This window comes from Thunnus thynnus, chromosome 9 (assembly GCF_963924715.1).
Source record: "Thunnus thynnus chromosome 9, fThuThy2.1, whole genome shotgun sequence".
Classification (NCBI taxonomy): Eukaryota; Metazoa; Chordata; class Actinopteri; order Scombriformes; family Scombridae; genus Thunnus; species Thunnus thynnus.
In genome coordinates this window covers 26,931,946-26,958,043 of record NC_089525.1, presented here as the reverse complement: position 1 = coordinate 26,958,043, position 26,098 = coordinate 26,931,946, and the positions used below count along the sequence as shown (strand labels likewise).

The following is a 26,098-nucleotide window of genomic DNA, read 5'->3' as shown; positions in this document are numbered from 1 at the left end:
GCATTTGACACAGTCACCACAACATTTTACTAGACCGACTGGAAAACTGGGTAGGACTTTCTGGCACAGTACTAAACTGGTTTGAATCCTACTTAAAGAACAGGCACTACTTTGTGTCTATAGGTAATTACACATCTGAGCGGACAAAAATGACATGCAGAGTTCCCCAAGGCTCCATTCTGGGGCCTCTTCTGTTCAACATCTACATGCTCCCACTGGTTCAGAATATGGAGGACAACAAAATATGTTACCATAACTATACAAACAACACACAAATTTACATAACCATATCACCAGGGGACTATGGTCCAATATGGTCCAATCACTGACTAAGTGCATTGAACAAGTCAATGATTGGATGTGCCAGAATTTTCTTCAATTAAATAAAGACAAAACTAAAGTAAATGTCTTTGGAGCCAAGGAAGGACGATTAAAAGTCAGCACTCAGCTGTAATCAGTCATGTTAAAAACCACAAACCAAGCCAGAAATCTTGGTGTAGTCATGGACTCAGACCTGAATTTCAACAGTCACATTAAGACAATTACAAAGTCAGCCTACTATCACTTGAAGAATATATCAAGGATTGAAGGACTTATGACTCAACAGGATTTTAAAAAACTTGACCATGCCTTTATCTTAAGTAGACTCAACTAGTTTGCCTAATAAAAAAATATCAGAAAGCTGCAGCTGATTCAAAACGCTGCTATTCAAGTCCTCGCTAAGACCAAGACATAAGATCATATCACTCCAGCTCTCATATCTTTACACTGGCTTCCTGTCTGTCAAAAATTGATTTCAAAATACTACCGTTGGTTTGTAAAGCACTGAATGGTTTAGGGCCAAAATACATTTCTGATCTTCAGCTACGTTATGAACCATCTAGACCTCTCAGGTCATCTGGGACAGGTCTGCTTCTGTCCCCACAGTCAAAACTAAACATAAAGACGCAGTTTTCAGTTTTTATGCTCCACATATCTGGAACAAACTCCCAGAAAACTGCAGGTCTGCTACAACTCTTAGTTCTTTTAAATCAAGGCTGAAGACTTTTCTGTTCGCCACTGCCTTTGATTAAATCAAATAATTATTGATTTCTTATACTGCACTGTAACTTTTATTCTTGTATTTTATACTTGTCTAATTCTATTTTAGCTAATTTTTGTGTCTCAGCTCTTTAATGACTGTGTTTAATTGTATTTAAGTGTCCTTTTATGGTGTGTTTCTTTTGCACTTTGTCTTGTAGCTTTTAATGTTTTATGTAGAGCACTTTGAATTGCCTTGTTGCTGAAATGTGCTCTGTAAATAAACTTGCCTTGCCTAAAGTCTTCACCAAATGCATGCTGCTGATCACAGTCCTCAAGTGGGACAAGCGTTTTTTTGCTTTTCACACCCTTGAGGCAGGCAGCTATTTTCAGCAGGAGTTTATGGCTTAGAAGTTTGCACTATTTAAATATTTGAAACACCCTGAAAATAGTGGAATCAAGAGACCATTAAACTCTTCTGTGGAAAGCCCATAATCACAGAATAATGTCCTTCCTGTTCAAATCTGCTGGTTCAATCAGACACTAAAATGTAGTTTGATGGATTTGCCTGAGAGGATACAGATCAGTGACAAGCTCCAATGTGACTAATGTGTTCCTCAAACATAATATCCAAAAGGTCTGGAGTTACAATTCATTGAGAATTTCCTCTTTGCTAGCGTGGAAAATGTTTAAAATGTAACTTTGTTGCTTAATACCTACTGTAAATACATCACCATTCAATCATTCTTTTATGAAACCCGGCCCATTTTTGGTTGTTGCCAATTCGTTTTATCGTTATTCCTTTTTGGATTGAATATCGAACAGGTCTGCGGACATTCAGCTGATTCGTTTTTGCTTTTGAAACCAAGAACGGAAGTCACATGGTTTTTTCCTTTTTTCATTTTAAACCAAAAACAAAAAACGAAATCACGTGATCTATTCCTTTTTTGTTTCCCAACGAGAATCCAGAAAACCAAATTCGAAAGACCGTGCAATTGTGGTTTAGAAATCAAGTATTTTTGTCAGTTTTGTACAATAGCGGAAGCGACAACATTAGCCTACCCATGATCCTCAGCGATCGTTGCTATGGTGAATGTCCGCAGACCTGTTCGATATTCATTCCAAAAAGGAATAACGATAAAACGAATTGGCAAAAACCAAAAACGGGCCAGGTTTGATTGGTTTTTTGTTATTTTATTCTGACACCAAAAACGTTTTTTTGTTTTGAAACAAATAACAGATTAACCGCTTTTGGGTTTTTGAATTACAAATGAATTATGAATTATCCGGTGATGGGATCAGGCATTCAGGCCTGTACCGTTTTTTCTTTAATTTGTCACCCATCTGTATTTGATATACTCTGTCATATTTCTCAGATGAATAAGCTGTTAAACATTGTAAGCATTTCACTTTTTAAAAAAGCAGTCTGTAACTGTTCATAAATGTTTGACAGATGATTAGAGTGAAAGGGGAGAAAGTATATCTCAAGTTTTCATGTGCTGAGTGAAGGACATGCTCTGAGGTGGAAACCAGTACAGCCTCATTCAAAAAGGAACTACCAAAACAGTATTATTGATATTATGATTAAAGCATTTTTTATTGTGAGACATTACCTCTTTCCTGGATATTGAAAGTTCAAAGTTAGGCTAGGCATATTTTACAAAAATGTGACTTAAATGGTTATGTCTGTAATCCTGCATAATTGATATTTTAGCACCAGACACATGGCAGCACAACAAGCTGTGAACACAACACTGTCATATTATCAACTTATAAAACTGATATGGTGAACAGCTTATTGACACATCCAGCTGATCCAGAGCAACATCAGCATTCATATGTGGTTGTATTTGTGTCCAACTAATGAATGCAAGTCCACTGGTGGAAGGAGGATGCAGATCCAAGTAAATGTGGCTATACCACAATGTAAAAATATTCAGTCGCAAGTAAAACTTCTGCATTCAAAATTCTACTCGAGTAAGAGAACATAAATATTAAAAAATAAGTATTACAATTTTCTGGTCACTACATCTCCAGCAAAATGTACTCAAAGTAAAAGTAAGATAAATTCAGGAAATCAGTTATGCATAAGCTGTTTTCACAAACTAGAACTGTGGATCAGAAGAGGTGAGGTGTCCTCAAGTTACCTTAAGTGTCATCATATCAGTACCTGGTTTCTTGTGTGAAATTGTTTTCTACTTTGTTGTTAATAACGCTATTATTAGACCCTTTGAATCTCTGTGAGTTTTGCACACCTGTACATCTAATTATGTAATGGTGATACCTTTTTGGATACCCCTCATAAATGATCCAGTATCTATACTGAATAATTTATTTCAACAATTCGGTATTGAGAGAGACAATAAAGTCCTGAACAGGATTGGGTATTCAGGTACTGTGACCCAAAAAAAAGTGTTTGTGTGTTTGTAACGGGTGAAAATATGTATCTTGACAGGAAAAAAAAGCCCTCTTTTACATTCATCAACCATCACAATTTTTTTTTTTTTTTTAAATCAATTCTTACGGTCAATGACACAAATGTTTTCTGGTCACTACATCTCCAAAATGGCGTTTGGAGGTTATCTTAATTTAAAAATGTGCCACTATAGTATAGATTACCCCAAATGATCTCTTGGTGGAAAACTGGATTTTTTTAACAGCTTTTAGAGCAGCTCATCCGTGTGTAAAGAAGGTCCTATTAAATTATGGTGCTGTGTCAAAAGAGTTAAATAATTAATGAAGGTGTCAACGCTGTGCCAGCTATGCATAACATAAGCGGGATTTTTAAGTCTGCCTACACTAGCAGCCATCAACTCTGAGCCTATTTCATTATGGGTGTGGGTCAGGTCCAAGCGGCAACTACCAAGTCAGGCCCTCTAATGAGTGTGCTGGTGGTCATTTTGGAAATTAATAGATTTAATAATAAGATTTAAAGACTTGGGAAATAACAGTGACATGTTGATCGGTTCAACCTGATCAAGTGTTTAACCCATTCAACAGCTGTGATGCACCTTTACAGGTCTATATTTTAATCTGGGGCTCTCCTGGAATGTGTTTGCATGATTAACAGTTAAAAAAAAAAACAACTCAGTTTTTAACTCATATTGACCCTTCACACAGCCCCTCAATTCAGCCTCTGTCTGAAACAGACTGTTTTAGCTCCTGTCTCTTTAAAGCCCCTCCTCCCAAGGAGCCCACTCTGTTCTGATTGGCCAACTTTCGGAAGCTGCCCCTTGGGAGACTTCTGCCGGCTCTGGAGGCTACTTCAACAAACCATGCAACAAACTACAGCAGTAGAATTTCACTACTTTTTCATGTTCTTTACTCTAAATTTCAGCTTCTCAAACACATCCGTACATGTTCAAGCCTAGATCTGATTGAAACAGACGGCAAAATGTTGCAAACCAAGCCTTGAGGGCAGGTTGAATCCTGGGCTTTTGACTTGCAGGGAGCATTTTTCTAAATACATTAACCTCAAGTTTTTGAACATTGACCAGGTTTAACATAGACATCTGACATCATAACAGTATATAAATAACAGAAAATCACAAAAAGCATGATATGTCCCCTTTAATGTTACTTGATTATGGTACCTACCCTGTTAGTACAATTTAGCTAAAGTAGCTAATGTTAGTCCAAGTGTGCACCGCTCCGTGTTCCCAGTAAGCTAGCGTTCACTTTGGTCCGAAGTAGCGGACCACAATGAGATTTCTAAGTGCATATTGTAGAACTGAGCAGGAAGCATGCAGTATAAAACTGCATCAGAAGCACCAATTTTTTCAAATATGTTCTTTTATTTGGTGTTATATGTTGTCTTGTTGAGGGTGAATACATTTTGTGTTATTAGATATGGGAATATCTGAATATATGGGAATTTTGGTGTTTGGAATTTTGGTGTTTGGCATGTGGAAAGTGTAGCAAGTGTCAACTATAAGTAAATGATAAGTATTATATGTAAATTAATGCATAGCCATTATAACATCTGTTCAAGTAGAAACAATGACTCACCACAGTTCTCCTCATCTGCTTGATTTCCACAGTCATCAATGCCATTGCAGTGCAGGAGCTGAGGGAGGCACAGGGTTAGGTTGCCACAAGGGAAATATCCAAGGGGACATATTCCCTTTTCCTCTGTGATATTGAGTGCTGTAAATAAAGAAGAAAATTCAAGGATATAATTATGAGTGTACAATTTCGGCCACTCGTCCTTATCTGAGACATATTGTCTTGACAAAGGTCTCACTAAACAAGTGCAGTCTATGCATCTCATTAAGAAAGCCTTTGTCTGCATTTGTCCGAACCCACATCATCAATGGGCTCCATCAGTGCTTCGGGGAACTGCTGATGTGTCAAATCAAGTCAAGCAAATTTTATTTGTATAACCCAATATCGCAAATCATGAATTTGCCTAAGGGGCTTTACAGTCCGTACAGCAATACAACATCTGTCCTTAGACCCTCGATTTGAATAAGAAAAAACTCCCTAAAAAAAACAAAAAGAAAACCTTAAACGGGGGGAAAAAATTGAAAAAAAAACCCAGAAAGAGCAACAGAGGAAGGATCCCTCTCCCACAGACAGATAAATGTGCAATAGATGTTTTGTGTACAGAATAGAACACAAATTACAAAAATATAAAACTGTAATGGATTTGTTATATATATATATATATATGAAGAATGTGATGAAGAGAACACCAAGCAGCTTCCAGGTGCCACCAGAACAAAATAGGACCTGAGCCATGTGATCTCCATTGCCATGGAGACCTGGCGGGAGGACAGACTATACACATGCACACAGTGGAGACTCACATCACACCAGTCACATACACAGGAGAAGAGACAAGAAAAGATATTATTCACAGGGGAGAGAGATAAAGACATTATTCAGAGAGAGTGACATGAGGTGAGGCTGAACTCCTGCAGGATGTGGAACCAGATCCAAAACCTCAGGAAATGGCACCAAAAGCCAGAGAAGCACAGCACTTCCAGGACGGATACTGGTCCAGCAAGAGATGTCTGAGAGACAAGAGAGGACAGGAGGAGAAAATAGGGAGAGAGGGGGAGAGAAGAGAGAGGGGCACACAGCTTGGATGCTCATGAGCTTGTGGAACAAACAACCAGAAGGTTAGAGAAATGCAATGGTTATCAGAACAGTTGCAATAATCAATAATCGTGTCAGCAGGACAGCACTTGGTAAATTCATTTAGACAGAAACCAACCCGATAGTAAAAGGCCCTGCTGCCTGCTTACTTCTTTGTGCGATACAGGTTGAGTTGCTGTATTTCCTTAATCAACAGTCTAATAGGACTACTGTGGTATTTTACCTCAAGAGTCTAAATTATGCAGAGACATAGAACAAACACTACAGGCGGACAAATGTAAAACAGACTTCATATGCCAGGCAGGCTGAAAGAGAAAATGACTCATTCCCTTATCTCCACCTGCCATGATTAGTGAAATTCCTAATTCTTGTGCCACAGGGAGTCTGCCTTATCATGGCTCTGGTTCTAAATACAATAGACAGGCCGGTGACAAGACAGCTGCAGATTACACATTAGACATATACTGGCATCCAATTAAGAAAAGGACAGAATTTATGATTCTCCTCATCATCTACAAGACACATAATAGTCTAGCTCCACGCAAATCATTGATTTATCATGCAATTATGTCCCAATGAGGCCTCTCAGATTTCCTTCCCTCCTTTCCCTGCTAATTGAGAACTAAAGGTAACTGTGTCTTAACCTCTCATGTAGTTTTTGTACTGCATTCTGCATCTTTACCTGTGAGGTTCTTTGTAACCACAGTTTTGATAAGCAATATGTGATTTGATTTATTGAACAGGACAGTGTGCAGTATTAAGCATAAATGATGCACTGCACCAGAGTTAGCTTGAAGCTAATTTGCATCTGTAGTCCATTACAATCAAAACATACAACAGCACAACAAACAGTACAAAGCAAAAAAATAAAAAAAATAAACATAACAACCCCCACAAAGAAACACCATACAAAATACAAAGCTACACACAACAGCACATCACATACACCCACAATGTCAATTAAAAATTAATAATGTAAACTAGGCTCAGTGGTCACACAGCTGATTCGTCTTTAGTTGATTTTTTAATTTGGCCTTGAATGTATTGATAGAACTATAGTTCTTCATATAATCAGGTGGGGCAGAAAGCTGACTGCCCAAATGCAGTGCGACGAAATGGTATGGTACAATCTTGTATAGAGGTGTAATATATATATATGAATATATATTACAATTATTTTGTGGGAAATAAACTAAATAGCCTGTTACACAGATGCATCTGGCTTTCAAACTACAAGAGGTGGTCTCAAGAGTTGGGCATAAAGAGCTTGGTATGCATGATATTGCTTCAGTACATGCAGAGCAAGTTACTGAAGTTGATAACATTAAAACAGTAATTTGAATATATCTCATATTATTTTATGAGTATCAGTCTGTAATTAGAAGGTGTAAACCTTCTGTCTGTAGTAAAACACAAGATGAAATGGTAAAGTGAAAGTGCTTGCTGGTTTATTCATTTTTAACTTGACTCTTCGTGTTTTGCAAAATAAATATTCTCTTTATACATTTATTCAGAGTTCATAAACTATTCATCATCCAGCCGTGAAAGATTGCATGACCTGTTCTTGACCTGAAAGACTCAACGACACCTGATAGCTGGATTTGATTTCTGTGTGTGACACTTCTTTCCAGGGAAGACCCCGGTAAATCTTCTTGAAAATGGAATAAGTTTAGGGTCCAATTTAATCAAAGATATCTCTCCTTTACAGTTTACTGTCCCTGGGCAAAGTGTTCTGCTGTGTATAAGTACATACATTCTGCATATGTCAAAAACCTGTATTTTTATACCAAAATCCAACCCATAACGTCCGCAAAATTATAAAATTTCCTCACCAGTGAATCTTGCACTCGGGTGCATTCACACAAATTCTGTGCAATAAAAATCACAGATTCAGTGGCATCTACCAGGACCTCCAGTCCTAATATCCTGTTTACTGCAAAAACACATCAAATATTGTCAAAGAAGTTAAGCCTCACTGTTTTTTTTTTTTGTTGTTTGTTTGTTTTTAAAGCTTTTAGTGATTCCTGGGTGCATTTTGTTATTCCTGAGAATAACTGGTGATGTAATACCATGTCGTGATATAATTTCAGTGATACCAATAAAATTTACTAAGACTACAGTTTTTATTGGGTAGGACATCAAAAACAGTCCCTGGGTCATGGGTCAAGCGAGGAGTCCTTGGTCCCTTAGAGTCAGAGACTAGGGCTCCTCACATGACTCGCCATTTTACAGAAACAGTGATTGAAGTAGAAATCAATCACAGAGGAGGGCGAAACACCTCCAGCAGCCATAATAATACATAATGTGGTGGAGCCACGTGGCATTTTTACCACAGTCATTTAAGATGATTCACGTTACCATGTGGTGAACAGCACAGGGTAATCACTTCAGGTAATTTCGACTCATGTCTCAGGAGGAAGCTAATGAAAATCTAAATGCTGTTGAGGTATCACCTAATTAACACTCGACATGACCAGCCATGCCTTGAGGCACCATTGATCACAAACTGAAGAAAGGAAAAACTATGTCAACTTTATCATGACACTGCTTTTGTATCCTCCCAGGTGTCCATGGATGCAGTGACGCATTCGCTTAAGATTTAGAACTATTCTTTTACTTAATTTATCATTAGTTGGGGAAATACTGAACTTCAATTTACTGCCAACCTACAGTAGGTGGTACAGTATTTATAGGTGGTGTGATTAAAAAAAAACTGCAAGCAGCAAGAATGAGTCACTAAGTCACATTTACAAATAAAAAAAACACAGCATCAGCCCCTACAGCCACAGTCTGTAGTTTTTTATGTTGCATTTCATACAAGGAACATGACTGCATGTCTTCCTTGACCTTTGACTGACAGCAAAAGTGAACACTTTTGCTTTCTCCACTTATTAAAAACTGTGAACTGTGGACACTTCATTAATGTATGTGTGATTGAATACTGGAGGAGAATTTTACAATTTACAGCCACTTGTGTCAGTGCCTGAGAAAACATTTTTCTTGTTTAACAATAAATTGAATTTCCAGTTCTCATCTTCCACAGACCAAAAACCTGCAGTTTAAGTTGATTGGCAACTCTAAATTTGTCCATTGTTGTGAATCTGAGCACGGATGGTTGTCTGTCTGCTTTTCAACTGTGATGATTTGCTGCTTTCCTTTGTCTTTTTTGATATTATATTGAAGATCTTTTTTTGATACTATGCTGAATAATAACTTTGGGTTTTGGACTATTGAGCTTACACAAAACAAGCAATTTGTCACCTTGGGTTCTGGAAAATTGCAATCACCATTTTACAAATTTTGCAGTTTTAAAGACAAACCACTTAATGCATTGGCGGTGAAAATAACTGGCAGATTCAGAAGTGAAAATAATCATTAGTTGGAGCACTACAGAAAAATACAGAAATGTCTAACAATCTTCAACTGTTCTGGCCAGATATGAACCAAAGCTAAATGGCAAAAGTTCACTCCCACTCTTGACATTATGTGAAATGCAGAAAAGCACTTTGAAGAAAGACAGGAAACAAAAAGCAACTAGAGTAGAGGTATGATGACACCTTTTAACATGTGTCACAAAGGTTAAAAATTACCTGTAAAATAATAAATTAAGTATATTTTTTACAGCAAGTTGTTATTTTACTATAAGTGCAGACTACTTGATGCTCTGATATGCGGTCCATTCTTCTAAAACAATAATGGTGTTAATTTTAAACACAGGGGATCTTCATCCATTATAGGCTTTGCTTGAGTTTTGTGTCACATTTACAATGGGGAGGTTTTTGAGTGCTGGCACTTAACTGTGAAATTCCCACCTGACAGGAGTCCTACTAATGAATAAAACCAAGGCAATTCCGTCTCCAAGCCTGATGGGAGGATGTTTTAAGATGTCTGTATTCTAAAACAATTACCATCCCCTGGAGTATAACTAGTAAATTCCTGGCAAATATTTATTATTTAAAAAAAGAGACATCCTCTAATACCTACTGTGCATCGCATCGCAGCAGATAATAGTTCTGTGATTACATAGTAAACAAACACCAGACAGGGTCTCATATTTTTTAAGGGTATGAGTATTGAGATCCAACAACTATAACTTCATTATAAATCTTCACAAATATGTAGCCCACCAGCAGTTCTACTGTATGGTGCATCCAGATGAATTCATTTTTTCTTTAGGTAACACTGCATGCGTGTTATGAATTATTCTGATGCCTGTGGATCATAAAGTCTCCTGGCTGATAAAGATTTTCAAAGTATACCCTTTTCAGCAGGAAAGTAGCCTAACAAGACCACAAAAGGAATCCACTTTTGTACAGCAATTGCGAATTGTCCGATGTAAGGGGGACTATGAAGTGACCATATGGTTATAAAGACTATAAATAAAAAATTTAAACAAAATGTCATGGATCACTGTATCACTGTTCAGCAGTGGACGTTTCACTGTAAATGCATTACAAAATTAGTTTTAAAAACATGTGCTACCTGTACCCATACCTGTGCAGCATATCCACATGATATGGTATGGTGTGTTAATATTTCTTGTATTTCTATCTTTGATTATTTGTTACACTGCATTTTCAATTGATTGATTCTATGTTTGAGTGCAAAGCATTTCCACACAGTTCATGTAATGACCTCAATAGACCTCAATATGCAATTTGCAGGAAGGCAGTCAATAAAATTGCAATCAGTAGTAATAGAGAAAGACTCAGAAAAAAATGTGTAATTGATATTTCTAATAAACGACTAAACTCGGAAGTGTCATTTTGCTCTATTTATGGGCCCTAACAGACCAAGCTGACAGCTGTCGGGCACCGTTGGGCACCAGCTTTGTGTTTGAGGGCCGACTGGGTCGATTAGTGTCAGACAGACAAATCAAATGCTTTGCATGTTTTGTTAAAAGTTGCGCTTGATTACACTGCAAAGACTACAGCTGGTGGCCAGCTGATTGCTGATATTAATGTATGTTGTGTGCGTGTGTATCTGTATTCCTCATCCAAAACATCATGGAAAGACAAACAAAACAAACTGTTCCGATATGCATCATTGTCCTCATCGGAAAATTTTATTGGCCTGAAAGTTAGCCATGAATATTAAACATTTTTACACCACTGGTTATGTGTCTTGCTTGGAATATGATATAAGAATACATCTGACAAACAGCTCAAACTGGCACTGTAAAGTTTGTTTTCACTGGTATTGTTAGCCCATCAGCTGACTAGTGCCAACGGTTCCACACACATCACAAAAACCAAGGTCAATGTTTGGACACTCAACAATGGCTCAACGCTGCCCGACAGCAGAATGTTGTTGCCGTGTGTCCCACAAGAGATCTTTAGGGCATTGCTCTGTGATAGAGGTGCTGAATTGTAGCTTGTCATCTGTAAGACTGTGGCAACATGAAAAAATAGAATTTTTATGGGTTGCTTCCTCCTGCAGGAATTAAATTTTTCACAAGGACGCACGAAGTACAGTCCTTGATTTTTTTTATTCTTAACACATCTTGGATGCATGACTCTACTGTGGCTGGAATGCAAGCAAAGTAAACAACGATGTAACATATCCCTGTCTTGACTATTGCCATTCAGTATCATGGCTGCATATGAATCTGCTGAACTTTGACAACAGCTAAATTAAACTGATCTTACAATTATTATTCAAGATGTCTTGGGTAAACAGATTCCAATGATTCAAACATTTTCTGGTCAATTGTGAATTTGCAGTGGCTCTGCTTAGCATCTGAACTAATGTCTTTAACATCATATGCTCGCAAAGTTAAACATTATGCATGACCATATGTTGCTTTACTGCTACAAAAGATGTACACACTCAAAATAAAAGCTCCCTTTCATGATATATGAGCTACATACAAAGCAAATTACTGTCTTTTTAGTCAATAAAATGTTGCCTTTGCCACAGGATGTGCACAGACCTACTGGACAGTGACTGTTAACAGCTCACACATTTACTGTTATAGTAGTAAAGGGGGCAGAATTTATGCTCATGTAATGCAGAGAGCTTCAAGGGAAGAAGATATAATTCATAATTCAGAGAACAAGTGAAATACAAGGGGCAAAAAAAAAAGACATTCAGTCCTTTATGCACATGAGTTTAGAATGAAAAGGAATGATGCCCATTTTTAAACAGATTTTCACAGTTAGAATCTATAACTGAAGATATCTCAGAACGGATTAACACATCCTGTGAGGTACCTCCCACTGACAATCTGTTTTACTAGCAGACAATTTTACAATATTCGGCAGTTATTACACAGTGGGTGGCATGAGAATTACCTTCAAAACATTAATACAGCTCCCTGGTGTTTGCAAACCCGTAGGCTACACCGAATATATTTTTAAAACTATATTTAGCCTGATATTAGAGATATTCCCCTTATACCATCCTCTTCGGCACAAACCATCTAAAATGTCCCACATCCTAAAATTTATCCTCTGAATTAACCTCTTTTTCTTCTTCTTAGTCATCGGTGCAGATTTCAAAGATAAGCTCCTGGAATCACCTCAGGGATATTAAAAAAATAAATAAATAAAATGAAGCGACTGTTTAAAAGATTTTGTACAATCAGTGTAGATTTGATTGATAAAACCAGCGTGCGCAAGAATGAGCGTTTTAAAGGCAACAAGTCCACCAATATGCCAAAAAAACAGAAGTTGCTGAACTTACCCGACACTCCATAAGCGAAGATGACAGCCACATAAACTTGCATGGTACTTTTGAAGTTTCTGTGAAAATCGCGCGGGTGGTGTGTGAATAAGGCGCAGCGATGTTCTCGACTGCTTGTCCAAAAAATGGGAACGTGTGCGTAAAAATGATGACAAAAGTTTGTTCCCGTGCTGCTGTTGTGTGAAAAGACAGCGGGGACTGTGCAGAACGGCTGCAGGAGGAGGACCGGTTGCCGCTTCGTGTGGTCGACTCGCTCTGCTGCCAGTTCGGGAAGCGAGAGCTGTCTAAAGGATCATTTGCCATCATCTGACGCACGAGCAGCAGGAGCAACACAGGTGCAGCGCGCAGAAAGGGGAGGAGAGGAGATGAGAGGAGGTGGGGTTATCCACATGAGGCGCTGAAGGAGAAGAAAATACTAACTCCAACGCAAAAAGATGGATCAAATGCTGTGATTTTCCCATTCATTAGGTGCTTACTGCAGGCAGATGCAATGTGTCAACGCTGCAGATGCTAGAAAAAACACCTCTCTCCGTGTGTGTGTGTGTGTGTGTGTGTGTGTTTGTTTTTGATGGGACCAAATCACTGAGGCATTTAAGAGCATTGCAAAGAGTCTCTCCAATTGCTGGTTAGCCTGGGGCAGCTTTTCCTCCATGGGAAGCAATCAGAACAATCCAGGCACAATTACCTGAGAGAAGTCTCCCCTTTTTCTATACATTTTAAATCTTCAAAGTAATCAGCAGCAGAGTAATTCCAGGGGATGCTGTCAGATTGGTTTGATCCTTTGCTAATGTTTATGTATGTGTCCTGATAAAGTGCTCCCTCACAGGCAGTAGCTTTTGGTTTGACAGGCAGGGTGATCCATGCCTGAAATATGATTCCCAGTGTTTATTGGCTTATCTTATCTTTTCCCACCCTCACACAATATCTCTCTCCGCAGTTTTCTTGCCTGCGTTCTAGCTTCTGATATCTACCTAAAGTTCATTTTTACGGAGGCTCTTATTCAGTCTGTTAAAGGGGACATAACATGTTTTTTTGTGATTTTCTGTCATTTATATAGACTAATGTTATAATGTTGGATGTATACATTATGTTGAACTTAGTAAAAGTTCGGAAACATGAGGGGGACATATACAAAAATGCCCCCTTCAAGTCAAAAGCCAGGGCTTAAGCCTGAATGCTCTGTTTGTAAAGTTAACTCTATTTCTCCATCGAGCTGACGTCAGATTGCCCACAGCCCACAGACAGCCGTACAAGTTCTGTGGTTTTTGTTGCCAAGGTCGTTTCGAGTGCTGTTCGCGTCATCCACTATTGAATCAGATTTCATCTACAGATGTATTTGAGAATTTTAAATTTCAAATAAAGAATGGGAAAAAGAAGTGAAATACGACTTCTGTTGTTTGTTTACGTCAGACCTGAAAATGTGTATGTAATGTCCTATTTAAAGCAAGTGTGGGGAAATTATATGTGAGAATGCTTGAAGATTTAAAGCTGCACCAATCAATATTGTTATATTAACAACAGATCAAATGACTACTTGTGAAAGGGGTCATTCATGGTGAAGAACTAACAGACACATATCACCTGACATGGCAGTTTCCCTCAGCTCTACAGTAGCATCTTTTACCTTACTGTTTTGGTTTTACAGCCGCAGGTTCAGTCTCATGGCTCTCATCAACCCCATTATCAGAGAACGAAAAAAGCTCTGATTAACCCATTGCACATCACCTACCTAATGTAATGTATGTGTAAAATACAATGTAGATATAGAAATCAAATCATTTGAGAATTAGCTTGGTTTAAAGGGTAAATACAGGCTTTGTTTACACCTCTACAAGCAAAAATATCATTCAGTTTGGTATAAAATACTTAACTGGAAATCCCTGTACAGGTGTGGGTGATCAGGTATGAACAAAAACACATGCAAAGAAAACAAAAAGCAAACTAATATGCAAAATAAAACTACATAAACACAAGATAATTCAAAATACATGCAAAACAACAAAGGATCAATCCAAAATCAATACACAAATATCAACTCAAAATCTCTCCCATGTGACATTTACAATGAGAGGCTTATGCACAGAGACACTGCATGTCCTTCAGGGAGTCAGACGGTAAAATATCCTTGAAATATTTCAAGAGTATAACAACTTGTTCAGGTTGTTGAAGAAAATGCTACAACACTTGATTTTTAAAATGTTAAATATGTTTGTTTCTCGCAGTCTAGATGACAAGAATCAGATTGTCACATCATTAGATACAAACAAGCCCTGTGGGTGCTTGGCAAGCTACAGTAGCTTGTAATGTTTTGACAGTCAATTATTTACTTGAATTACACCACAGAAGGCATCCTCTAACTGTTAGAGGATGAAGATGTGTTAAAGTCTAACACATCTTCAAATATTTTCTTTGTTTTGCATATAAATATGCAAATATTGTTTATCTCTTTGTTGCTCTAGTATGCAAATATTCCTACGGCTCTTTTTGGCAGATGCAATTTTATCTGGTATTCAAATCAGGTGGAAAAATAAGGAGAAAATACAACCATGACCAGGCAGTGTGTAGGGTGACGTCATGTAGTTTCTCGGAGCTTTGATAAGAGCTGAGATTAAATAATTTCCAATCAGCCTTACTGGCTAAAATGACTTTGTGGGAGAGTTTACATTTAAAAAATATACATGGTGGTATTTTCAAGAATGATTCCAGTATATTTGGGCTCAATATACTTAAATTTATCTTTGCCAACAGTGAATAATCAATTAATGGACTAGGGTATTACTTAATTAATAGCTAGTATTAACAAGGTATTAATACCAGTGCTGATACAATATCTATACTTTGGGGATTGTAAGGTATTGTACATCTTTCTTGTTTGGCATTGAAGTTGTTGTCTTCTCCTCCTTGATAACACAACCTTATGGCTAACGAGGTTGTTTGAAAGTAAATGAAATCTTTTAGTGTGATTCATGTAATGATTTTATGTACACATGTTAACAAAGGCATCCTGGCAGAGTTTGACACTGAATTAGAGGGACACACATTCTCCCATCAGCTGAAAAAGTTACTGCTTGGCTTTCAAAGCTTTTAATGATACGGAGAATATTCAAGAGCTGTCAGATGATTAAAAAAAACAAAAGTTAGAAATAATAAATTAGAAAGCTGTTCAAGCTGGCTGAAGTTGAAGTTGTCATTCTCACCAAAAATTTAGTTATTAAAGTCGTTTTACCAGTTTGCTGCATATAAACTGCAGGAGAAAGAGGTGCTTGTCAGACCTAAAATTGAATTACTGATTGGGGAGGGAATAATATTCAAAACCCAACAGCATAATTGGATCAAGTTGTTTGTTGTCAGTATTGCTAATAAATTATACACTTTGTGTTATTGCTTCCTGAAAACCTATGAATTTGAAATTTGGCTTACTGGTATAGCTATTGTTAGCTAGTTTTATTGAGAATTGGAGGTTGTGTGACTCGTGCAGCTGAGGTCAGGACTTCTGGAGTGCAGTGTGCAGTCACTGAAGCTACGCTAACGCTAGCTGTCGGATGGTCAGTAAATCCTTCCAAACTGTATCCTGCCTGCTTGCTAATCCACAAACATCTCATTTTCTGTTTCTACATGTGTTAAATACAAAAGATGCAACATGTGGGTATGGATGAATTTGAGTTGTTTAAAGGCAAATTTGACAGAGCTGACGACTGAGTAACGAAAGTAAAGTAACAAGTAATGTAATGCATTAGTTTTGCTACTAAGTAATGAGTAAAGTAATGTCATTACTTTTACAATGAGTAACGTGTAATCAGTAATTACAATTTTCAAGTAACTTGTCCAACACAGGCCTTAGCTGTCCTTTAATTCACATCTAATTGACAGGTTAGAGCATAATTTGATTCATGCACATATCTGATGTTGAAATGCTAATGTTAAAGAAACTGAGACGGCTAAAGTTCAAGAGAAATGTCTAATTAAAAATGAGAGCCATCAACCTGGGTTGGCTCAAACTGGGTTACTGCAGACTGCCACAGTGCTGTTGGTCTCCTCTCAAGTAGCTGGCCGTTAAAAGAACCCTTTGAAGAAAATATTTTATTTTCTTTAAAAATCTAAAATCAAACCCTGGCAAAAAGTTGGCAGATGGTGGGCGGTAGAACCCTTTATATGAGATAACGTGTTGATTCCCATATTATATAACAGAACAACGACAGAAATTCTAACTGTCAGTCTCAAAAAACAACATTGTGAATGAAGCTTGACAGGGCTCCAGCTGGCTGCCACATCTAATCTGAATAACCTGCTGAAAAACAAAATCATCATAGGTATTGATCAGGACCTGTTGCAGTTCAGTCACACTCATGTTTTCTAGATGGCTGTCCATGGATCAGCACTGACAGTAGCAATACCACAGTTAGGATTTACCATCCATGTGGAGATACAGATTCTTGAAGGTCACACAAATGACTGTATTACGTAGGGCAACTCAGGAATGTATTCTCTAAGCATTTTGGGTGGCATTAATGTATAAAGCTGCAGATTTTGAGCTGCTAATCTGTACAACCTTTGCACAAGTGCTTTGTACTGTATATGGAAATGATTCTTGGCAGGATACATTTAGCATCCTTTGCCTAACTAATATAAATTGAGAAACGGAAACATTAGAATGCAAAAATGGAGAGGCAGATTATTGAGCTGGATGAATCTCATGAATTACTTAACCAAATCATGCCATAGAGGATCCTAACTTCAATCACAGCAGTGTACAATTGAAAGAAACAAGACAAGACATACATTTGTGCATTTATATTTATATGAGCTTACTCTTGTTCTTATTCAGCAAGCTGTGAGAAGGGATTACCCCCTCAGGGATATTCATAACAAATAAGAGAAAAGGAAAGATTCATTGAGGATTCACATCTTCCTTCTGTGGAGACAAAATGGCTACTACTTATGCAAATTAACTGAACACAAAATACTCCAAATTGCACAATTGCAAGTCATCACTGCCCTGTGCATGTGATATTTACATGCACACAAAATTGCCAATATAGCTTTTAAATCAGATGTCTGATTAATCTTTTTAGATGACGGCATGATGTGAAAACAGCTTACAATCATGTCTTTTATACAACTGAAGATCTTCATCAGTACTGGAGTACTGATTATCCATACATAATCTAGTGGAAACCAGCCAACCCACAACAGAAAAATGCTCATTTGGGGATGTTCTCTCTTTCTTTCTTTCTCTTTTCAATTTCACCTGTCTGATTCATGTTGATGTGTCAACAGGATGCTGCAGAAGTGATTTATTTAATCATCTTACGAGTACAGGAGGGTGAAATTGCATAAAAATAATACCACAATATTGTAGGTAGTTTTGTGATGAGATGATAAAAATACTGAAAATACTTTTAATATTAATTGCAGGATACAGTTAATGTTAATTGCAGAAATGGACAAAGTCTTAACATAAACTTTTCATCTTCTTCTTACAATGCTTACATCAGGGGTCAGCAATTATTTTCAGCTATGAGCCAGTTTTTTCTGCATTGTTTATTGGGGAGTTTATTTTACAGACATGGTGAAAACACAGCTCAGTATGTTTTTAATATGTTAATATGTTTTGTTTGGCTTCCTTCCTTATAAAACAGTCTGAGGGCAGATGTCATAATTCCCATCTGTATGTGAGGGCAAACAGATTTACATCAGCTTATGTTAATACTCATCTGACAAGAAAATGACTCATAAACATGAATATATCTTCTGTGTTACACTACAAGGTTAGACGGGTAATTAATAGCTTGCTCACACACAATCAGTAGCCTACTTCATTCATGGTTGAAACTAATTAAGTGTTATTTACACAAATCTGTTCAGGTCAGATTATGTTATGTACTGTTGTTATTCACCTTGTAAATATTTATGTCTTAAGTTCCCATTTACTGGTATTTACATGAGCCTTGTTTGCATTCTTATCTACTGTAGATTTATGAGGAGTCATGTAAAAGGTTTATGTAATCTTTAAAAGGGAAAACTTCTATTAGGGTGCCAAATATTTTTGTTGGAGAGCCACATTTGGCCCACATGCCACTATTTTCCTCCCATTGGCTTACATGTTTTCTGCAGTTTTTATATCCAAACCACTTCCACACTTTCCAAGTCGCTCCCTGTTTCTGGATCTAACTCCTCCGCAGTACAGCTGGCAGTAACGTTGCCTTTTTCAGCCTCGCTTGTTGCAGCTTTATGCGGTCGTGACTTAAATACACTGACATGTCTCAACCTTGTTGTTATGATATGAAAGATGTTTATCACGTTCTGAAGATATTGAAATTATCTTGATGTGATATAGTTTGGAATATCTCTACTTACAAGCGGCATGCTAAAATGCTTGGAGGATTGTGAGATAAGTCATAGGTATTCCACAAAAACCTTGAGCGTCAGTGTCAAAATGACAAGTACTGTAATATCTAATATCCAAGAGGGGGTCTTTGATGTGAAAACCTCTATTTTTCACTTTTTCCATCACATTCCCCTCTCTTTTCTTTTCTTTTTCTGTTAACCTCGTTGTGCTTTTTTTTATTGTAATCTCTGACACCTGCTTCATCATCAGACCTCGCATGGTGACAATCAAATAGAATAATCAAAATGAGTGATTTTTTGGTTATGTAAGACACTTCAAAAAGCTGCAGAAAAAAAGGTAAATACACATGATGGACAAGACAGTGATGAAGAACAAGCTGAAAGCAATGAAGTCTCCTGTGGTCAACCTCAATATTAGTCTTAGTCATGTTGGAACTTTTGGAAAACTGCAGACATTTGTTCCGATGTGACCAACATCTCTGTTCACTCATCATCAAAAACCAAAACCTTTTTTCCTATTTGATGAAAGAATTTAGGATCAGGTGATGGAGACTGCATTTTCACTCTCCTTTAAATTGCCTCAATACATTTTACGTGAGTAAGTTAACCATTTTGAGCAGCCCCAGGCCCAGAGGTGATCTTGTTGCATTCATCTGCGGGTTATAAGTCTGAGAAGACATGATTCAGCCTTCGCTCAAAGTGGAAAATGTCTGGTGGTGGAAATACATTCTGGACATTAAACCTGATGTTTATTCGTGACATTTTAGATGGCTCAGATTGTATGGGCTGTGTGAAAATACCTTTATATATTGTCATATTATCGGTGTGACAATACATCAAGAAAAGAAAACATAAACCAGACAACATAATGGCCCCAGACACGGACCAAACAGCTGTTAAATATTTCAGGGTGAATTTTTCCAATGAGGCTGTTGCAGTTGATAATACATGTAGGTCATGAAGGTATAACTTGTCCCCACTCACCCGAAGCAAAAAAAAAAACTGTTTCCATCAGTGTCTCGGCTAAAACTCTCAACCACTCAACAATTTCAAAGCAAAGATGTCAGTGTCTTGGGAATCACGCCTCTCTCTCTCTCACACACACACAACAAACTCAGAAGACAAGATTGTCTATCGTTTCCTTATTTTTCATTTGAAGACATACTTATTTCACCCACTTAAAAACTGGTGAATAATTACATTTTGCTAATGTATGTGCTAGACTTACGCATCAATAACCCTTCGCTTCAGGTTTTAGTTTTTATTACATAAACATTCCTCATAGGGAAGACAGCTCTGTCTGTAGAAATAATCTCATCAAGTAAAATCTCAAACTCAGGTCTTTAGGTTTTCCTTCATAACATATAAATTACATTAGAGAGAAAAAAAAAAAAACAACTTTGAAACTTTGATTGCTGAAAGAGGATTTTAGATGCAGAGTCACATGCAGTGTATTCATAGCATCTGCAAGGTTAATTTAAAATGTCCTCACATGAGAAACTCTGATGCAGTGAAGCAAAGAACAGTTTTGGCTGATAAGCTTTGGCCAAAATGCATGGAAATATGAAACAGAACAGTTAGAGTGAAAAATACAGAACAAGATGAAGAGCGGCAACAAACAGCGGGGTACCATGAAGAGTCAGAGGTCGTCTATCAACTGGAAGACTGAAGCCCGTGTGGTAATGTCATTCCCAGCAGAAGTGTCCTTGAATAAGAAACTAATAAAAACAGTGACAGTGCTCTGAAGCTGACACATGACCTCACAGTTGTGGGGCTAAGTAGAAGTTGGCAAGGTTCTCATTCAGGGATTAACATACAGTATATAAAAAAGAGACATCTGTTCGGAAAACCAAAGGCACTAAAATAACCAGATTAGGGGTACAAGATTAAAGAAGTCTGGTTTACACAACTAGATTTCTGCTGGAGAAACCATATTCCTTGGCCATGAATACAGTACAAGTTAGATGGTTTCTACCAGAGTTTTTACAATAATGTATGTGCATGACTGAGACTTTAAACTGTAAAAAAGTAAAGTGGGATGAAAGGTAAGATTATTATAAAAGGTCCATTTTAGTTAAACTAATCTAAAAAACTAACTAAGTTAAATTAAAACTGAAACTGACATACATAAACATAACACAAAAATATACTATAAGTACAAATAACTTGCGTTCTACATCTAAACAATAGACTTTTTGTAAAAAAAAAAAAAAAAAAAAAAAGTGTTCACTCTCTCTACAGAGCCTGTTCTCTCTGTATCAGTCCTGAACAAATGCCTTCAAAAAGCACTGTTTAACTGCACATTAATAATAAATTAAAATAAGCAAACATTCACCCATGTTGTAGAGAATATCCAAGATTCAGATAAATCTGGAAAAATAACCAGCTGCATGAAAATACAGGTTTTTACAGTGACCAGGTTACTGCAGTGTGTGAAAAGATTTCCTGCTTTTATGAATGTAAACAAAGAAATCAAAGCTTACAAGCTGAATGAAAATCTGACCATGCACACTATTCAAGTATAAAGGTGGATGATAAGGAACTACTCAGCCATGATCAAAATAGCATAGGCCTGGATCACCATGTGTGCAGTAGCCTATCTATAGAGGTATTATGTAAAAATGTTCACATATCTCTTCCATTAAAAGGGGAAGGAAGAATTTGAGCCTGGAAGGGAAAATCTTCACACAAAATAAACGACAACACCAAGAAAAATCCCTGCAAACTATTTCATTCACCATAATAATTCCACATAATTCCACACCCAAAAGCATCATCTACATCGGGAAAGAAAAAGCGTAAGAGGGTCAAAACAAGAATCTTGACTGACACTCCTGAAAAACTTGCCATAGAGAAAGCATACCAAGAGAGAGCACAAAAGAAGGCTCCAAAAACAAAGAAGCAATTTGTTAAAGGGAGGAAGAAAACAGGCAGAAAGCAAATGATTGAAGAGGAAAGCAGCTCAAATGCTAATGACATGACTGATGTCCTAAATGACTGTACAGATGATGAAAATCCAGAAGAATCCAGTGATGATGATTTGACAAACTCTTGCTGTAAGGGATTTTGATTTGGTCAAATTTGCTGATAGGACTAAATCCTAAATATACCACTACAGTGGGTTACTTGAGGAAGTTTAAGATGAGCTCGAGGCAAGATTCTTGAAGAGAGGCAGAGTGTGCCCCATGCTCGACAAGCCGACTTTCAAATTCAAATCAATGGAAGAACGAACCAGTCCAAGAGAGGATGTTGTGAAAATGTTGCCAAGACTAATCACAGTTCTTGGAACAGCTAGACGGGAAAAAGAGGCGCCTTTCCATGCACCCTTGATAAGGGGGAATGTGGAGGCACAGAGGTGCTGTGCTGAGCCACACTGAGAGTGGTCAGTCATCGTTCACTGCACACATACACACACACACACACACACACACACACACACACACACTTTCTGTGTGTCACTGTTACAAGTTCATGTTAATGTTTGATCACTGTTACAAGCGTTACGATGTTGATGTATTAAAGACCTAATTTTTGACAAATGATAAGTTAAATGTGCACATTTACACATACATCCTTTCTGTAGTTAACACACAAAGATCACAGTTTAATCTTGTTAATGTTTAGGCAGGTTTAGGTAACATGTTGAACAACAGGACAGGATGGTTTTACTTAAAAGTATTAGTTTTTGCCTCTGTTAAATTGATGGCATTAATAAAGTTCAAAATTGTCTCAAAATTGTTTGATTTTGTATCATTTTTTTCAGTTTAGCACTAGAAGGCTCAGTTTATCCCGTCCCCATGCTCATTCTACCCCTACCTTGGGGCAAGTTACTACCTTACGAGGCAGCTGGATTTGCGAGATCACGACATTACAAGATCATGTGAGAATCCATCTTGCCAGGATTCAAATTATGTGTTTGTGTCTGTTCAGACCAATCAGCGTTGCGAATCCAGCTGCCTCACAAGGTAAGACAGTGATTGACGGTGATGGACAGATGGTTCATCCAATCACCTGCCAAAGTATTTTTCGAAAGCAACTGCCCTTTTCCAAACAGTTTTCATGGACGACTTCTCAGATGGTTTTGTGTAACAATTATATAATAATTAGATAACTTCCATGGGTACACAACAACCTGATGTGCATATATAGTCACTAGACTCACGTTACCCGTTCTCCCCTGATGGAGTGATGGAGGCCAAAATCCACAGTGTGTCTACACAGTCATTTTGTGCAAAATGCAATTAAAAGTTTATCTGAAGCTTATATGATATGGTCTCAATTGCTAAATTCAGACCCCCTAATAAGTGCGCTGGATGTCATTTTGGAAATTATTATTCTGTTAATAATATTTGAAGACTAATAGGAGGCTTTGATGCCTGCCGTGTGGGTGTGATCGACAGTGTGCTCACCTGCTGCTCTCCCTGGCTCTGGGACTTGCACGGTCTGACTAATGTTGTTCGCTTTGGTCTGAGGTAGTGGGGCATGTTTCCAGAGCATGAAAGGCAACACCACACACTCTTTATTTGAAAGATCCTGGCTCCAAATCGAAAAGATAGTGCTGACTACAAGTTGCAACTCCGGGCTTCAAACAGGCTCCAATGCAAACCAATGGGTGAGGTCAAATCTCACAATGTCTGTATTTATACATAGTTTATGGTTCAATTATGTGCTGAAAGTGATTTTGAGTGATAACATGTAGCTATTATAACCACTGCACACACACACACACACACACAAAAGAAAAGCCTGTATGATGTAATGTAATGCAACAAAACAGCCCTACAACAAACACAACACTTTTGAAGCGTTTAATGTTCAGATTTTGTTGACCGTTTGTCAGAGATGTGTTGATTCAATACCATGTTACGTTTTGAGGCACTTACAATACAACCTTACAATATACACACCTACACCATAAAGTATATAGCCTCAAATTCTAAAATAGGAGCTGAATCACCTTCTCTCTCATTACGATGTCTGCATCCTTCCCCTCTTCAGCCTCAATTAGCTTTCAGCTATTCCCTTCAGCCAGTGACCTGCCAACTGATCAAAGTCCACCATAATAAAGGAAGTTCCAACCCCTTAGGAGGAGTGAGGACAGAGAGGGTCTCCAAAGCTTTGAGAAAGGAAACACAGGTGCAATTATGCTGAAGTCATTTATTCTATTTACCATTTATTTAGTGGTTTTTCAGTGCAGTTCATGAAAATAGTTTTGCAGCTTTGTTTACTGTTTCCTCATTAGGCCACAGGCTTAGGCTACTCATCTTCTTTCTTTCTTCTTCTACTCCTCCTCCTTCTTTTTCTTCATCTTGGCTCATTCAGGTAAAGTTAAGGATTCATTTCAGTGTATAATTAGTAGTCATATATCTAACTTGAAAAGAACATATTTGATTTTTAGCTGATTTTGTTGCTGCCTTGAATCTGTTCTTTTAGTAATAAATATTGTTTATTATCTTTGTTTTAATTTTCATATAATCACAGTCCATGATGCCTTTAATCTTATTCATAATCATCTTGCACGAGTGGGCATGATCAGTGTGTGTCACTAAACTACTTTAAAAATAATTTCAATAGATGATAATGTTTATTTGTCACATTGTTGCCATGCTCCTGCAGCTTTCCAGTCATGCTAGCCTCTTATCAACCTAAAAGCCATTTCCTGTTTGATTACCTGTTGCTGATGTCCTGCTGATCCATTGAACTGATTCTGCCTGCCTGCCTCCTGTTGCTGAATGTAGCCTGATCAATTTACCTGCTGTGTTTACAGTGTCTGAATTTAAATACTGTTTTTTGTTGCCAGTCATGTTGAACTACATTATGTTTAATAAAGGTAGTAGTTATTATGGCACGGTTGTATTGGATTGCATTGCAGTATCCATGGCTTTCTGCTGAGACTGTTCTCTCAAGAAAAATGACAGTATTAGTGTCTTAGGCAGGGACCTCATTTAGGATCCTAGTGGCCTGAGGATAGAAGCTCCTCCTGAGCTTCTCAGTGTTGGCCTGGTGTATCTAGTACCTTCTTCCTGACCACAGCAGGTAGAGAAGGCTGTTATCCGGGAGGTTGGGATCCTCAATGATACTCCTAGCCTTAAGGCCCAAACGCACTGAAAGCAATTATTGATGCGCCTCATTTGACGTGGGTAAATTGAATCTCCTATAGCGCACTGCAGGAATCAGATTTGAAATACTAACACCACAGAACCAACACAGATTTGTCCTGTTGTTCTTTCATTAACTGCTGCATTAGTTGGATGTAATGAATGAATGAAAAGGAAAAATTCAGAGGAGGAAAATTAAACTAAGAGCATCTGTTTATACAGTAAATCATCTGTTGAGTGTCCTCTACTTCCTTCAGGTAGGCATTTCATTGTTTTCTGTAATCTGTCCCACCACAGCTGTGTCATCAGCAAACTTGATGATGGTGTCAATCATCTACACAGTCATGTGTGTACATGGACTACAGCAGGGGGCTCAACACGCAGCCCTGGGGTGCTTGGGTGTTAAGGATGAGGGTAGAAGAGGTGTGTCCGCCTACCCTCACCACCTGGGGTCTGCCTGTCAGGAAGTCAAGGATCCACATGCACAGTGAGGTGTTTAATCCCAGGTCCTTGAGCTATGTGATGAGCCAGGAGGGAACTATGGTGTTAAACGCTGAACTGTGCTTGTAATCTGTCATAGTTCTTGGACCTTGCCACATCCTTTGGGATTTGCCCTCCTGGAATTGTAATTCCCCTTTCTTCCCGTAGTCCATTTTTGCCTCCTTTACTGCTCTTCTTACTCTGCTGAGATACTGAGTGTCTACGCAGCTGTTCTGACTTCACTTATTGAGACTGCTTTTTCACTGTGATTTGTTTGGCTGTGTTTGGAATTGCATACTAAAGTACTATTATTCATACTAGGTATGGTGTCAAATTGAATATGTAATGCATTCCAGCAGCATAGTATG

The 26,098-nt window shown here is 37.8% G+C and overlaps 1 protein-coding gene across 2 annotated transcripts in view; it reads right to left on the bottom strand.

Moving 5' to 3' along the window:
- Nucleotides 1-14,160, bottom strand: part of rxfp1 (relaxin family peptide receptor 1) — a 75,766-nt gene extending 61,606 nt beyond the window's left edge. For both annotated transcript variants that reach the window (XM_067599898.1, XM_067599899.1), the window contains exons 1-2: nucleotides 12,805-14,160; nucleotides 5,029-5,166 (exon numbers count right to left, since the gene is read on the bottom strand). In XM_067599898.1, the coding sequence (XP_067455999.1) occupies nucleotides 5,029-5,166; nucleotides 12,805-12,847 (181 nt within the window). In that variant the 5' untranslated portion in view covers nucleotides 12,848-14,160. The remainder of the gene's footprint in view (nucleotides 1-5,028; nucleotides 5,167-12,804) is intronic.
- Nucleotides 14,161-26,098: the final 11,938 nt, after the last annotated feature.